Raw genomic sequence first — 14,953 nt, forward strand, 5'->3', positions numbered from 1 at the left:
TTTATGCTTTTGAGTCTCACTATATGCCTCTGTGTAATGGGCTCAGGATAATGTCAGCAGGTACTCTCAGGACATGAGAGAAATCGGAACCTTGAAGCTTTTCTTTTGTTTTTTGCCCTTGGTATAGAAAATTTACATAACTCTCACAGCACCTACATTTCACAAAATTAGATACAGTGACCTTTAGAGAACTGTGTCTGTGTAAGCTGAGATCATATTGGCCATGAAAATACTAAGTGGAATGCTTTTAGTCTCTGGGGCATGGTAAGACTCTTTTAAAGGAATTGCTGTTGGCTTAACAATCTGAATTTCCTTCCTGTTTTTGTTTCTAGCTTGAACTCATTCATTTTTACTACTGTCTAGTATTCTGCTTAATATAGAGCATAGTTTATCTACTTCCCTGTTGACGGACCATGCTGGCTGTTTCTACTTGTTTGATGATTGGCAATCCTTGCAGACAAGTAGAGGAATACATGCTGTCAGCGAGCAAGTGTGCCATTGATACCTTCTCAAATATTCTTTTGTTTTTATTTTCTTGTAGATATAAGATCATCTAAAAGTTAGCATTTAAGTAGATAGGTCTCATTAACTAGTCAAATTAGACATACCCTAGAGTTATTTCTGAGTATCTTTTGTCCATATGTGCCCACTCTTCATATTGGATTAGCGTGATTAGGAATGTGAACTTTCCTTTTGAATTAGTGCAATGTGCTCAAACAGAATTTCATTTCTGATGACATAAAGCCCATGAAATAGTTTGCAGGGGAACACTGTGAGGAGAGTTTCTAAGAAAACTTGCCACAAAAGAGCATAATGTCGATGAACTATGCAGTGAGTTTAGGTAGTCAAGCGTCTCCACCACCATAGTATCTCCAACACTGTTCTCTCACAGGAATAGGCCACTTAGCGAGTCCGTTCACAGGCTTTAACTGCTGCATTAGTTGAAATCAGCATAAAGGGAAACCCTATCTGCTTTTCTTAAGTAGAGAACAGGCATCCCCCCACCCCAATGACAGTTAGAAATAGCCATTAAGAAGCTGAAGGTTTAACAGTGACTGGATGTGGGCCATAGACCTTTTTAGAGGTTGCCATACATACACAGAGGTTACTTCCATTGTTTAATGTGTGTTTGTTCATTGTCTTTAGGAATTCATGCCTATTTGTGTGTTTTAGTTTTTGTGGCTGCTTCCCATAGCCCCCCCATACCTCATGCTGTGGAAGGAGACTGACGTCAGAAGGCAAATATACAGGAGTTTGGGGTTGGAAAACTTCACTATTAGTAGCTTATGTCATTCGCAGTGTTGCTTTGAACATGTAGAAAAGTCCTCATCTCTCGAACACTGAAGACTATAAGTACTTTTAGATGTTGTTTTCAATTGTGAGAAATTCCAAAAATCAGAGAATAGTTCCACCCCCCACTCCCAACTCTTAATTTCATAGCCTAGAGCCAGTAGGTCTCAAGTACAGTTTGGGTAAGACAAAACCCCAAACCATTTTCATTGAAAAGCACACCAACCCTAACAGCCTAAGTGGCTCACCAGGGAGAGAACACCATCATGTCATCACTCCCCAGGCCAGAAGTGGAAGGGAACCAGAAGCCTGCTGGCAGCTCTTATCTCTCGGGTCAGTGCTACCTTCTGACCTCACAGAGCAGAGCTGAGTTTTGCTGCCTTTGGATGCTCTATAAATGGGATGGTAGAACATCCTTTATTTCTGTATCTGCCTTCTTTTAATATTGCTTTGTGAGAGTTATTCCTGGCCTTAGGTGTGCCTCAGTATTTTTAGTTTTATTGCTATGTAGTATATTCCTAATGTATCCCAGCCCATCTGTGCTGTTATGAATGGACAGGTAGTTATAGGATTTTGGTTTTTTTTAGAGTGCTGTTGTGACAATTATTGTATATATTATCAGTTGTAATACATATGGATTATTAATGGGTATCTGTGCAGTGAAAATATTGGACAAAATGTATATTCTTAGGTTTCTAACAATTCACTTAGACATAAATATAATACAATCTTGAAGAGAATATATATTTTTCTATTTGGAAATATTATAAAATTTATAGATAATTACAAAATATTAGAAGATTCCCTTTAATCCTTTATCTTGATTAATCAATTTTAAACATTTGTTGCATTTGCTGTATACATGTACATTTACAAAGCTCTCTCTATGCACAAATAAATATGTATATTTTTCAAACTAGGTTATGTGTAAGTAGTTTACCTATATTATATCCTTTGCTCTCAGTACATCAGGGTGTATGTCCCAAGAATGATGGCATTCAAGAGCATGGTTTTAATTCAGTGGCTTCTGAACTCAACATCTCTCATTATCACTTTCTATAGAGAGAACATCATGTACCTACAATTACTATGATATCTTCAACTATTCATAATGATTAGGGAAGGAAGTATATAATATTACCAGCTAAAATTTTCTTGTTACTTGGGAACCTAATATTTTACTAGTTGCAAAAATGAATCTCTAATTATTCATCATCAGGTAGGGAATAATTAATATCTTAATTAAAATTAGTTTTAGAAAGCTTAACTTAATTTTTCTTGGTAGCTAAGTCATAATTGTGCCTGTTGATTCATATTTTTAATGTATATTCACCAAATACGATATTTCTTTCCAGCAACAGACTTCTTTGTTGGTGAGGAGTTGCTTCTCAAGTTTTAAGCTTATGTTTAAAAATTATGTATAATGAAGTTTATTGGTTAAAGTAAATGGTTATTTTAAAAAGTGATATTCATTACTTCTATTCTCTTATAAAAATTTTAATGAGAAAGAATAAGGTATTTCTGCTAAGTATTTGTAGTATAGTTTTGATTTTATACTTCACTTGTATTCACTTTCAATATGATTATTTACTAATTTGCCTGTGGTATATTGATGACTTATGGAAATGCATTTTATTTTAAGTCTTGATTTGGCGCAGTGATCTCTCTTTGTGCTAATGACGTTCTTGTTTTCCTGTTACTAGACAGGACACTGCTTCAGAATCAAGGTGATTAACACGGGAAACATTTTCCATTCATACATTTTCGGACTTTCCCAGTGGATAGCCCTTTCAGTTAAAGACACATTTCTGGTTGTCAGCTGAACGCATGCTGTCATTCTGCATTCCCTGAGGGCTGTGTAAACGGAAATGTGCCCTGTGGTGTAATCAGAGATCATGGAGAGCCACGTAAAATATTATTGTGAGCTCAAGTCCTGTTTCTACTCTATTCTGTATTGAAATTCCTTTAAAGCTGAGGTCTCCAAGAAAATACCAATTAAAATTAAAGTTCCAACAGTATTTTAGCTAGTTGAGAGATATTAATGTGCAGGCGAGGAGTTTTGTTTGTTGTTTGTTTGGATCCTAGGAAGACAGAGAAATGAGCATCCTTTCAGGAAGCACACCAATGCAGTGGGAACTGGGGGTGGACACAGTCCACTGAACATAACTGTTGCCATATTGGTTTCTGTGAAGCATTGCTAATACTTTGAAGATGTCACATTGGCCACAGTCAGGAAAACACCAAGTTCCTGGTTATGGATGAGAATGACCGTGGTGACACCCATTCCTGGAGGATCACTCACTTTCTCTGGAAAACATCCAGGATGTTGGAGCCCAATGTCACTCTGAGCAGCTGTTCTGTGCCCGTTCTACTTTCTACGCTTTGCCCGCATCACCCGTCTCATGAGAACACATGCCCGTCTCCCAGTCAAAATCTTAACCCTTTGATTTCTCTGTAGTTGTAATAAAAGTATTAAAGATTGCACTATGTGCAGCTATTCAGGAAAAGAGACAAAAGCATCTTCAGAGAATCGTTTGTCCACAAATGCTAAGTTAAAAAGAGAGTCTTCTGAGAGTTATAACCGATGGCACTTTTTTGGGTAGTTGTATGTATGATCATTTAAAGACTGTTTTCCCATTTCAGAAGTCTAACAGAGAAGCAAGAGCCTAGTTCAGTGGCAGAGCAGTAGCATAGCATGACAAGGCTCCGAGTTTAAGCTCTAGCACTGAAAGAAAGACAAAAGACAAAAGTTGTAAGTCTAATAGAAGTAAGGGTTTTGCCTCATGTCCTTTGGCTTTGAACGTTGTCTAGCCTGCATTTTATTTTAAACATGGCATTAGACTGATTCTGGGAGAGGTTGTATATTTTACTAGGTATGGTTTTATTTATCATATGTTTCAGGGGGTATGATTAAACATAGAACATACCCAGAGATATTTTAAACCCAATGTACAAACATTTTCTCACTCTCTGCATTTGACGTGTAGAGTCTAGGGTACAGAACTCTTCCTTTGTCTTGATCTTTTCCCCTGTGTGTTGTTCCACTGACTAATCTCTTATGTTTGGTTCACACTCAGCTAGCATAGTGATTTCCGCTAGAGTGGTGGAATCTTCTTTCTGTGTAGTTAGTAAAGATCTTCCATAGGATGTCACATGTTTGCCCAGTTGAAAGCCAGAACTGTCACACCCGGGGAGTGCTGATGATGCGATTATCAATTAGCGAGTACTGTGGGTCGTGTAGGAAAGAACCAAAGTTTCATCGGTTTGTTGTCCCATGCAGTCTTCTTAGGAAGTTTTGTTACTTCTCCCAACTTGAAATGCACTAGGATTTAGATAAAGATTTTGCCAGCAGGTACTCATGGGCTCGAACCTTATGATTTTGGTTTTTGTTGAGTGCTAGGAGGTGGAGGGGGGCCAGGAGACAGTTTGCTGCTCAGCAGAATATGCTGTAAATCTGGCAAGAGAATTTATCTCAGAGCAAAGTGGACCTCTCTTGCCTTAGTAGAACAACTGTTAATAATTGTATGCCACACAATACGCAGTGGATTGATTCTTCTTAAAGAAAGCAAGTGTGTAGTGAAATTTCTGTGTTCACAGAAGCCCAGCGTTAACAGTAGTTGATGTTCGTTCGGGACTATACCTGCATGCTCGAGGGTATATCAACACGTCATCTTCAAGCATTAGTTATCACATTCTATCCATCGTTTAATGAGTGCCGTGTTGAGAGCACCTGGAGCTAGCTCCTCAGTGCACATGGTGATACACACAGAATATTCCCCCTCCCCACCTAGATTTCTTACAATGCTCATGAATTGTGGTTCTTGATTAATTGGTTCCTAGTAGTAAAGAAAATACCAACCTTTCAATGGTTGTACGCTCTCCAAGCTGGACTTCCTTCCTAGTTATTCATTTTTAATTTCATAAATTTCTGATAGAGGAAGCCCTGGCCCGGAATACTTTTCCTGACTATAGCCTATTGAAGCACTTTACACAGCACATGTTTACATTATCAGTCACAAAAGGAAGTGGCCTGGGTTACATGGAAAATAAGGGAAAATATGGATATACTGTGCCTGATTACTTTAAAAATACTTCCATACATGTATGTATGTTCTACCATGTTGTGGTACTTCCACTTCATCCTATTTAAATAAGCATACACAGTTTGAATTGCACTTATTGCAAAGCAAAGTAGTGGGACATTTACATAAATAAGTCTCTTATGGTACTTTGAAGTTACTTCTCTGCTGGAATAAGTTACCTCTCTGCTTGGAAAGGACCTATCAAAAGATTTCATGCTAACTAAAGACTGATTTTTTTCCCCCTGCTAAAAGAGCAAGAATCATTGGATCTCTAACAGCTCCATTTTTGAAGACCCTAGAGCTTTGTAGGAACTGATACAAAGGTCATCAACATTTTCACAGTCAACCATAATGCCTTGAGGGTCTGGACTGTGGTCTGCCTGGCTCTGAGTTCTGGCTCCATCCCTCATTGTCACAGAAATAAGCAGGCTATTTAGCCATTTTCTAGTTAGGGTTTCTCACTAGCAATGGAAATCACAACACCCACCCCATGTAGTTACTAGAAGGATGAAACCAACCATGCTTGGAACTGTTCAGAACAGTGCATAGTATGTGGTGTGTGTACTCGGTCTTCCTCAGAATCTTCACTGCTGTAGTAGGCACCACAGAACTTCACTTTTGACGTTATACTTGTTCTGAATATTAAGTTTAAGAACATTAAAGTGAAAACTAATGAACAAGAGAAACTAAACAAAATCAAGAGAAATTTAAAAAAAGAAGCTCTCCCTCATCTCCTTCCTACATTTTATCCCGCATCCCAAGTCTGGATATAGGTATATCAGTGTATAATGTTTCATACAGTTTCAATTCCTTAAGTGACCACTTTCACCATGCAAACTTCTGACCACATGCTGGCCAGACAGTGAGCTGCTGTAAGTCACACATGCACACTGCCTGGTTAAGCTTTTCCCTGGAAGCTGCCTTCCAATTGCATTTACAATTACACGCATTTCCTCCTCTTATTAAATGAAACAGGGCAGCTTTTAGCTCATCTCAGCAACAAACTGCTTTTGCAAAGTGAGGCTTTATCTGAGTTAAGGGGTCCATATTCTACTAGGTACACATTTCCTTCCTGTATTATTAGCACACATTTTAACCACTGAAGTTTGGCAATTCCAGATGTGGATGAAAAATGTGTCATTTGTCAGTTTATTTATATCACAGGGCTTAAAACCAGTTGCTGCAAAGTTTTCAGATGTGTACCAGTGGGCTAGTGCCAGGGTACCGTATAACCTAGCCACCTCAAGGGTTGCCTTTGACAGACAACAGTGAAACTGACACCAGTTCTATTCAGTTTTGTTTTCAGTATTTTCTCAACACTTGCTATGCCTCTAGGTAAGGGTTTCAGGATGATTTGTATTAAAAGGTGTTTTAATTACTTCCTTAAAGTATACATAGTTCAGAATCATTGAGGTTGTTTTGGTCTAGTTTTGGCAGAACCATGTTAAAAAAAATCTAAAAGTAAAATATGGTTTGTTGAACATTGGCCTGCAAGGCCTTGCCTTAGGTGCTCTCTCGGTACTCAGTATTTATGTTATAGAGTGTCCGAGGCATAAATTACAAATTAGATGAGAGGCAACACCTAAGAGGAAAAAGAAGAGCTATTTTTTATTAACAATATTGCCGTTGTCAATGCCTATGATTGCTGTTGACAGCTCAGTCTATTCTTTCTGGAAACAGCTACTAGAACTTTGTGCTGGAAAGACGTAAGATAGATTACCAATGAAGAGTTTGAAGGAGGTAGATCTTTTATTTATTCCTGACTTGTTAGATCATTCAATATTTTCTTTGTCCATTTTACTTAAGACCTTCTACATAGTTTTATAAAACGTTCGTTTATTGAATGGTAATTGGTAGAGTCCTTGCCACTGGCTGTTACCCACCCGAAGCCAGTAATAGGCCTGTGAACCAAGTGGTTAGCAGGTAACCCCAGCAAGGTAGCACTGCAGAAATGAAGATAAGGAGCAGTCCATGAGTACTCATCGGGACACATAGAGAATATTTTAATAGAAATGCTGAAGGGGAAATACTTGAACTATGGCTTCCCCAAGCTGATATAAAGGTGAAGCTTTTCAGTATTGCAGGGAGTTTTGAACATTGGTCACCAGTGAGGTTATCACCTTATCCAGGATACATGTCAAAGGAGATGTGAGTATATGAGATGTATGAATCAGCTACTTCCGAAAATAAGACAGCCTGACACCCGCAATATGCAAGTTAGCTAATGCTTACATCATTTGTCACCCTTAATTTAGTGAATCCAGAAGTAGTATTTCTAAGAAGACAAGTCCAGATTAGAAATAACTGTTCTTGAGGCTAGAGATGGAGCTCATTTGGTTGAGTACTTGCCCAGCTTTCATGAAACCCTGAAGTTTGATCTGCCATACCATGTGAACTGGGCATGGTGGTACACGCTTGTAACATTTGGGAGGCAGAAACAGGAGGATCAGAAGTTCAAGATCATCCTTGGCTACATTAAGAGTTTGAGGCCAGTCAAACAAACAGACAAGCAAAATGAAATGAAAAGCCAAACAAGAAAAAAATAGGAGGTGGAGAACAAAGAGAAAAAGGGGAAAAGGGAGGTAAGGGAGAGGAGAAGCAGGTAAGAGGAGGAGGGGGAGAAGGAGGAAGAGGAGGAAGGAGAGGAGGAGAAGGGAAGAGGAGGAGGAGGAGGAAAGAGGAGGAGGAAAGCAGTAGCAACAGCAGCAGTAGCAACTATATTTCCTGATCACCATAAGTGCAGATATACAGAGTAACTATGAGAGAAAATGTAATGGGCAGCATGGAAGTTCTCTGCTCATATTAACTCCCTTAACATCATTAGCTCCTCTGAGTACTGGAGAGCCAGTGGCTTTTCTAGCTGAGTAGTGCTTCTGAGTGAAGACTAGCTTTTGTGGCCATCACTACCTGTAAATATTGCTGTCTTCATCATTTTCCCAGGACAGATCAGAGACTACAGAATGTCAACAAGTAAAATATTTTTATCAGCAGCTTCCATCATTGCATAGTCTTCTAAGTGCAAAGAGAGTTGATTTCAGATGGTAACTTTGAGTAAAACTGGCCTTCATTTGCACATAGCCTAGCGAATGCAGAAGTTCTCCTTTCTTTAAAAACAAAGTTCTTCTAACAGAACAGAATTACTAAATGTGAGTTTCACAGAGCACCAGGGTACAGTGAAGGGACATTCCTCCCACCCAAAGGTTAGGAATCTTAGGTCAGTTTGTTTAACTAAGTTGGATAATATTTGTCCACTATTTCTCAGTGCACATCAGCATACAAAACCATCTTTAAGTCATGTTGCATACAAATCTAGTTAACTTTTTTTTTTTTTTTTTTTTTTTTTTTTTGAGGTAGAGTCTCACTGTGTAGCTCTAGCTGGCCTGGAACTCACAGAGATCCACCTGCATCTGCCTCCCTAGTGCTGGTATCAAAGACATACCTGGCTGGTGAACTGTTTAAAATTATTTATATATAACTTGACAATAACCCTCAGGTTGACCATTCTGCCTGTATTCAGGTTATTTCCTGCCATGATCTGGATGTTTGGTAGCTATCAATTGTAACAGTCACATTAGGCTGTGCCATCTTGTATCTACCTAGAATGTAAGCAGAGGTCTTTCTGAGCATTGCACAGATGGCTTACATGGGATCCGTTTTGTTTCCCGGGCAGTACACAAGTTCATTACTTAAGCATTGGATTAAGCATACAAGTTCCTTCCCCGCATAAGGACTGCTCTTCCTCAGATTAGAACCAGGGCTGGTTGCCTTTTAAGGAAGGAGTAGAAACAGCTGACTTTCTGTGTGACAGGGCTGCGGCCTGGATGGCAGTTTTCCCCAAGATGTGGCAGCTGGGTGGCCAACGGGCTGGTGTTGCCTCTCTCCTCCTTGCCTGTGCTTTGTGCTTGCCTGCGGCAGAGCTTTGGAATGGCTTGTGCTCCTGTGTCTCTGTGAAGTGTCTGTCTTCCTTACCAGTTACATTTCTGTTGGCGTTCCACAGTGATGGAGAAGGGAGAAAGAGGACCTCATCCACCTGCAGCAACGAGTCCCTGAATGCTGGAGGAACCCCTGTCACCCCTCGCAGAATCTCCTGGAGGCAGCGCATTTTCCTCCGGGTTGCCTCTCCTGTGAACAAGTCCCCATCAGCCATGCAGCAGAAAGGTCCGTGTGTGAAGTCAGTCAAGAATTCCTCCTCCTAAGTGTCCTAGGCTAGGGAAGAGAATGGGGATGCTCAATGTGTAGAGATTTAGAAGAACGTGGGGAATCATAGCTCCCTGTGTGCCCTGGAGCAGCTTCTTTTGAGTGATCACGGTAACGCATTGGACTCCACATCTGGGATGTGCTTGAATGGATGCGTGAGTGAGTGAGGTTTCTGACTTGGGTGTTACTCTACAATGCTGGGGAACGATGGCGATGATGGAGCTGCCATAGATCGGAAGGCAAGCCAAGAGAAGCTTTGTGTAAGAGTCAGACACAAAGTGACAGGAAAGTTGAACAACAAATAAATGGAGAGATCACACTGGTCACAAAGCAACTAGAAGGGAGCATGGGCCGCATTCTGTGATATATTAGACCCATTAAAATCAGGGCAAAACCTAAACAGAACAACAGCAAACAAAAGATGTGACTGTAAACTGAGCATGCTCTATTATGTCTACCGGAGGGCCAGAAAAGGATCTGCAAGAGAATGGTGAAGAAAAGTAAATGAACCAATAGTGCATATCGGAGATTTTAATACATTCCTTTCTGAAAATTCAGTATAGGGAGGTGAACCACACGTAACATTTGAATAATGCAATTGAACAAGCTTCAGGTAACACTGATAAATAATTTGCCACTGTAGAGAAAATTAATCCATTTGGAGCATGTAGGAAACACTCACACACATTAGTTATATATTTGACCAAAGTATATAAATATGTTAGAGAGTTTCATATGTACTTTATTTTCTGATCACAGTGGGAAAGAAAGGGGGAAGGGGAATTAATGATCTATGTTTATCTAAAAGCAAGAAACGAGAGATTAAGTGTACTGAGCTGTCAAGGAGTATATTAACATAGGAGTAGCAATGGCCTAAGAGCAGAGATCAGTGAATTTATAAACAAAATCAACTGGCATTGACTCTGCCTTGGATGGTCCGAGGGCTTCACAGAAAAAAAAAAAATCAAATATCTACACTCATCTTTGTGGGAAACATATCCCAGGAAAGTTCTAGAGTCATATTGAGAAACTGTTCAGGCCAGACGATTGTGAGGGACTGAGCAAGAAGGGCATCATGGATGTAAGATTGAGACCTGAGGTTGGAAAATGAGCTTGGGGTCTTCCTGATTGGATTTTACGTGCTATTCCCAGAGAGCTACACCTTATTATTTTTGGATGTCAGCCATGATTGAAATGTTTTAAGAGATAGGATAATTCTGTTAATAGAAAAAAAATTGGCATATTCAGCTTGGGCAAGCCGGTTAAGGAGGCTATGCCGGGAGAGAAAGGCCTCGATCCATTGCTCAGCGTGGAAAGGCCCAGTATTGCTCAGCTGAGGTGTTCCTGTGGGACTCAGCTGGTAGACAGAGACCTCAGGAGATCACTCCCACCTACTCACCTAGCCCTGGGTCCCACAGGCTGCGAACACACACCTATGAATTGCAGAAGTGTCAGCTTCTGGGGAAAGGCCGGCTTGCCTTGCTGTCACTGGCTCATGGGTCGCTCTGGGTGGAAAGGAGAAGTGGTGACCTGAGGCGTGTTTTTGTTTCACTGCAAGAGGGAAACCTGGAAGGGGAATTCAGTCTGAGCCTACTTAAATCACTAGTTCCAGTCACTCAGAGCACTTTCTGTGTGGAAGCTGGTGCCGAGTAGCGAGCGTTCTGCAGGGAAGCCCCGAGTGAGGACCACGGAGGGATATGCCTCTCACTGTCTTCTTCTCTGCAGATGGACTGGACAGGACCGAGCTGCTCCCGTTATCTCCTCTGACTCCCACCATGGAGGAAGAGCCTCTTGTTATATTCCTGTCTGGTGATGAGGATACAGAAAAAGTTGAAGAGAAAAAGAAATCAAAGGAACTGAAGAGTCTGTGGAAAAAAGCTATACATCAGCAAATCCTGTTGCTTCGGATGGAGAAGGAAAACCAGAAACTGGAAGGTTAGCCATTCAAGCAGGGCTAAGGGCTCCACACACACTCTTTTTTGGGTAGATAATACTCGGTTGGAACATTGGTTGGTTATTACTATTTCTCTCTCTCTCTCTCTCTCTCTCTCTCTCTCTCTCTCTCTCTCTCTCTCTCTCTCCCTCCCTCCTTCCCCCTCCCTCCCTCCCTCCTTCCCTCCCCCCCTCTCTGTGTATTATGGCTTGAGAAAGAAAGGTTTAACATATTTGCCTTTTTATTTAATAAAGTTGAAATATCAGTAGCCTTTTTATGTAATGAAGAGTGTAGATACATAGGATCCCTGTATTTACCAGGATTGAAATTTAACATTGGTGTGCATTTCTTTTCTTTTCTTTCTTTCTTTTCTTTCTTTTTTTTTTTTTTTCTGAGACAGGATTTCTTTGTGTAGCTTTGTGCCTTTCCTGGATCTGGCTCAGTAGACCAGGCTGGCCTCGAACTCACAGAGATCTGCCTGGCTCTGCCTCCCAAGTGTTGGGATTAAAGGCGTGCGTCACCACCGCCTGGCGGGTGTGCATTTCTTAAGAAAAACTTTGAAATATGAAAAAACAAAAACTTTTCCTTTTTGAATGCAATCTGTCAACTTCCAGTATATTCATTCATTCTGAGAGAAATATGCCTATTTCAAGCAAATTTGTTTGTGTCATATGCAATTTAACGATCATCAATTAAATATAACCAAATCAAATTTTCTAGGTTTTATTACTTTTCTATATAAAATAGCTTTCAAATCACTAAATTTATAATCTGATATTCATAAGAGCTGGTACACTGGTTAAGGCCATTGACTGTTAAGTTTGTGTATACTAAATGCTTTAGAATGTGTTTCTGAGCCCTTTGAAAGGGTGATGTAATTTGTCTCAGTTTCAATCGATCCACACACAGAGTGATCTCAGACAGTAGCCACATCCAAAACATATACAAATACCATTATTTTGGGCAAATGACTTCACCTAAAGGGTTTGTTTTTCCATCTGTGAAATGAATGATTAGCTTAAGTGGGTCTTTGACTTCTCGGGTTTTTGGCAGATGTACAAATAGCTTTTTTTTTTCTCTCACTTGCTTTTGTTACATTGTCTTCCAAAAGACACTTTAAAAATGTAGGTGTTCACATCCTGAGTTCGTTTTATGCCCTTACATTTTTGTTACTGTACCTCCATGCAATTCAGGTTTTTTTAATTAAAAAAAATTTTTAGCACCACTTATTTAGTTTGTAAAGACTTAGTTTATTTTTATTGCCTTTTTCTTACCAGAGTGGAAAATGCTTATGTTACTAAATATCCTTAGGAAATAAGTCTTTTCTGTAAAGTTAAAAACTCAATTAGCTGCTACTGATGTGGCTTTAAGAAGTTGTATGACACACAGTATTCCCTCTGGAGCTTTCAAAGATTTTTGGTAGGACTGCAATTCATATTTTTCATCTACTGGTTTTATCTTGAGTATCCTGAACATAAAAAGGAAGTTGGCAAAAAGATGATTAATATTCTTTTAAACATTTAAAGCACGCATCATATTTCAGTTGAGAGTATATTCAAATAAAATCTTGTATTAAATATCAAGGGATAGTTTTAAAATATTAGGCTGTTTGAATGGACAGTGGCCTTGGAGGTTGTTTAGCTCAGTCTTCATCCTACAGACCAGTAAGTGACTGGTGCAGGCACTCTAAGGAATTCACCCGAATCCACATGGTGGCACACAACTGGAACAAATTCTAGAACACAAGGCTACCTATTATAACTCCAAGGCTTTTTTGAGTATTCTACAATATTTCCCAACTGTTCATGTTAGTATGAGATGATGGAGTGTTTTAATACAAATGATTACATGTCTGCCCTGAGGTCAGCTACACTATATAATTTTACAGGGTAAGGACAGGGATGATAAGAACTCTTCTGAAAAGGCTTTATCAACTCCATGTTTACTTCCTAGCTTAAACAAAAAGGATAACATTCTAGTCTGGTGGCAATCATTTCTCAACATTTCCTTATAGTTAAACAATTGAGGGAGGATAGATATCAATGTTCTTCTTAGTTTGTCCTCAGGGCCCACGGCTGGCATAGGGGAGGTTCTTCAGACTAGCCGGGATGCGCACTGGCGGAGCAGGGATGGGAGAGATAGCCGAGGAAAGATGCTCAGTTCCCTGTGGTGCGCACCGTTAGCAGTGGTGTACACACAGAGTTGTGTTTGTTATTAGCCGTGGTGTACACACAGAGTTGGGTTTGTTATTAGCTTTGGCAAACCTACTTCTTTGAAAGCATTATCTCAGATGTGCACCCAGCGAATACAGAGAAGCAAAGCTGGACTGCTCTAGAAAGCCACCTAGTGGACTCCAGGCGGAATATTTTTGTAGTCGGTCTGTCTTTTGGCTGTGTCCAGACTTTTAAATAGGAATCTTTCCCACCCTAGTTGAAGAATAGTCCATTTTAAGATATTTTACTTCTTTGCGGATGGTTTCCACTGTGTTAAGTAAAGAGTAACATTCATCCTGTTGCTGTTTCTGTGCTGTCGAGGACTTTGGATGCTTGACAAAGATTTGTGTTGCAGAAGGTAAGCTGATCAGTGGAGAACCCGGAGCTTGAGGGAATGGACAACCCTCAGATTCCCATGAAGGGACCATAAGGAAGGACGGGGTGTGCACTCCCATGTCTGTGTCCCTTTTCGTTCAGAATCTGTTGTTTAACACACAGACAGGTCAAGACTGTGGACGCCTTTGGAGACATTTCCTTTAATGAATCTGGGCTTGTGTTTTAGATCACCAAATAAAAGAGAATTCTATATCATTAAAATGTGAATGAGTGTTGACTTTAATAAAATGAATTTTCCTTCTTAGGGTTATTAAGACTAGAGGCTTGGGTATATATCTCAGTGGTAGAGCATGTGCCTAGCTGCACACAGCCTTGTGCTCAATCCCCAGCACCTCAAAAGAACAAAAGGTTATTAAAGATGAATATAGGAACACATAGCCTAGTGGTAAGAGTAGTTTAAATAACTCTACAAATGATAATAGGGATGCATGAAAATTACAGTAAAATGGTTTTCAGTTTAAGGTTAATGCATGAGGTATTGCCTTATATATACATCCTGTACAAAATATTAATGCTTTAATGGGGCTTTAAAATTTATTTTATTTTTATGTATATGAGCATTTTGCCTGCATGTATTTCTGTATACCATATGCATGCCAGTGTCCTCGAAGAGTCCCCTGGAAGAGCAGCCAGTGTTCTTAACCACTGAGCCACATCTCCAGCCTGTTTTAATGATGTTTATGATAATATAAGCTGTTGCTTCTAAGGATTTCATAGTTGCCCAGAGTTGAAATTTATAGCACAGCTAATATTTACTTATTTGCATGCATACACACCTGTGTGTGCATGTGTGTGTGTGTACATGCACATGCGTGTGTGTGCATGTGCATATCACAGTGTGA

General features: G+C 39.9%; 1 protein-coding gene across 3 annotated transcripts in view; it reads left to right on the top strand.

The window, feature by feature from the left end:
• Tbc1d4 (TBC1 domain family member 4) overlaps positions 1-14,953 on the top strand; it is a 153,978-nt gene that overhangs the window by 123,482 nt on the left and 15,543 nt on the right. For 2 of the 3 annotated variants that reach the window (XM_028864767.2, XM_028864771.2), the window contains 2 exons: positions 9,370-9,530; positions 11,295-11,504. In XM_028864767.2, coding sequence (XP_028720600.1) covers positions 9,370-9,530; positions 11,295-11,504 — 371 coding nt within the window. Of the gene's footprint in view, positions 1-2,993; positions 3,018-9,369; positions 9,531-11,294; positions 11,505-14,953 lie in introns of all 3 variants that reach the window. The other variant, XM_037208352.1, reaches the window with a different exon arrangement.

Source organism: Peromyscus leucopus, chromosome 9 (assembly GCF_004664715.2).
Source record: "Peromyscus leucopus breed LL Stock chromosome 9, UCI_PerLeu_2.1, whole genome shotgun sequence".
In the NCBI taxonomy this organism is placed as follows: Eukaryota; Metazoa; Chordata; class Mammalia; order Rodentia; family Cricetidae; genus Peromyscus; species Peromyscus leucopus.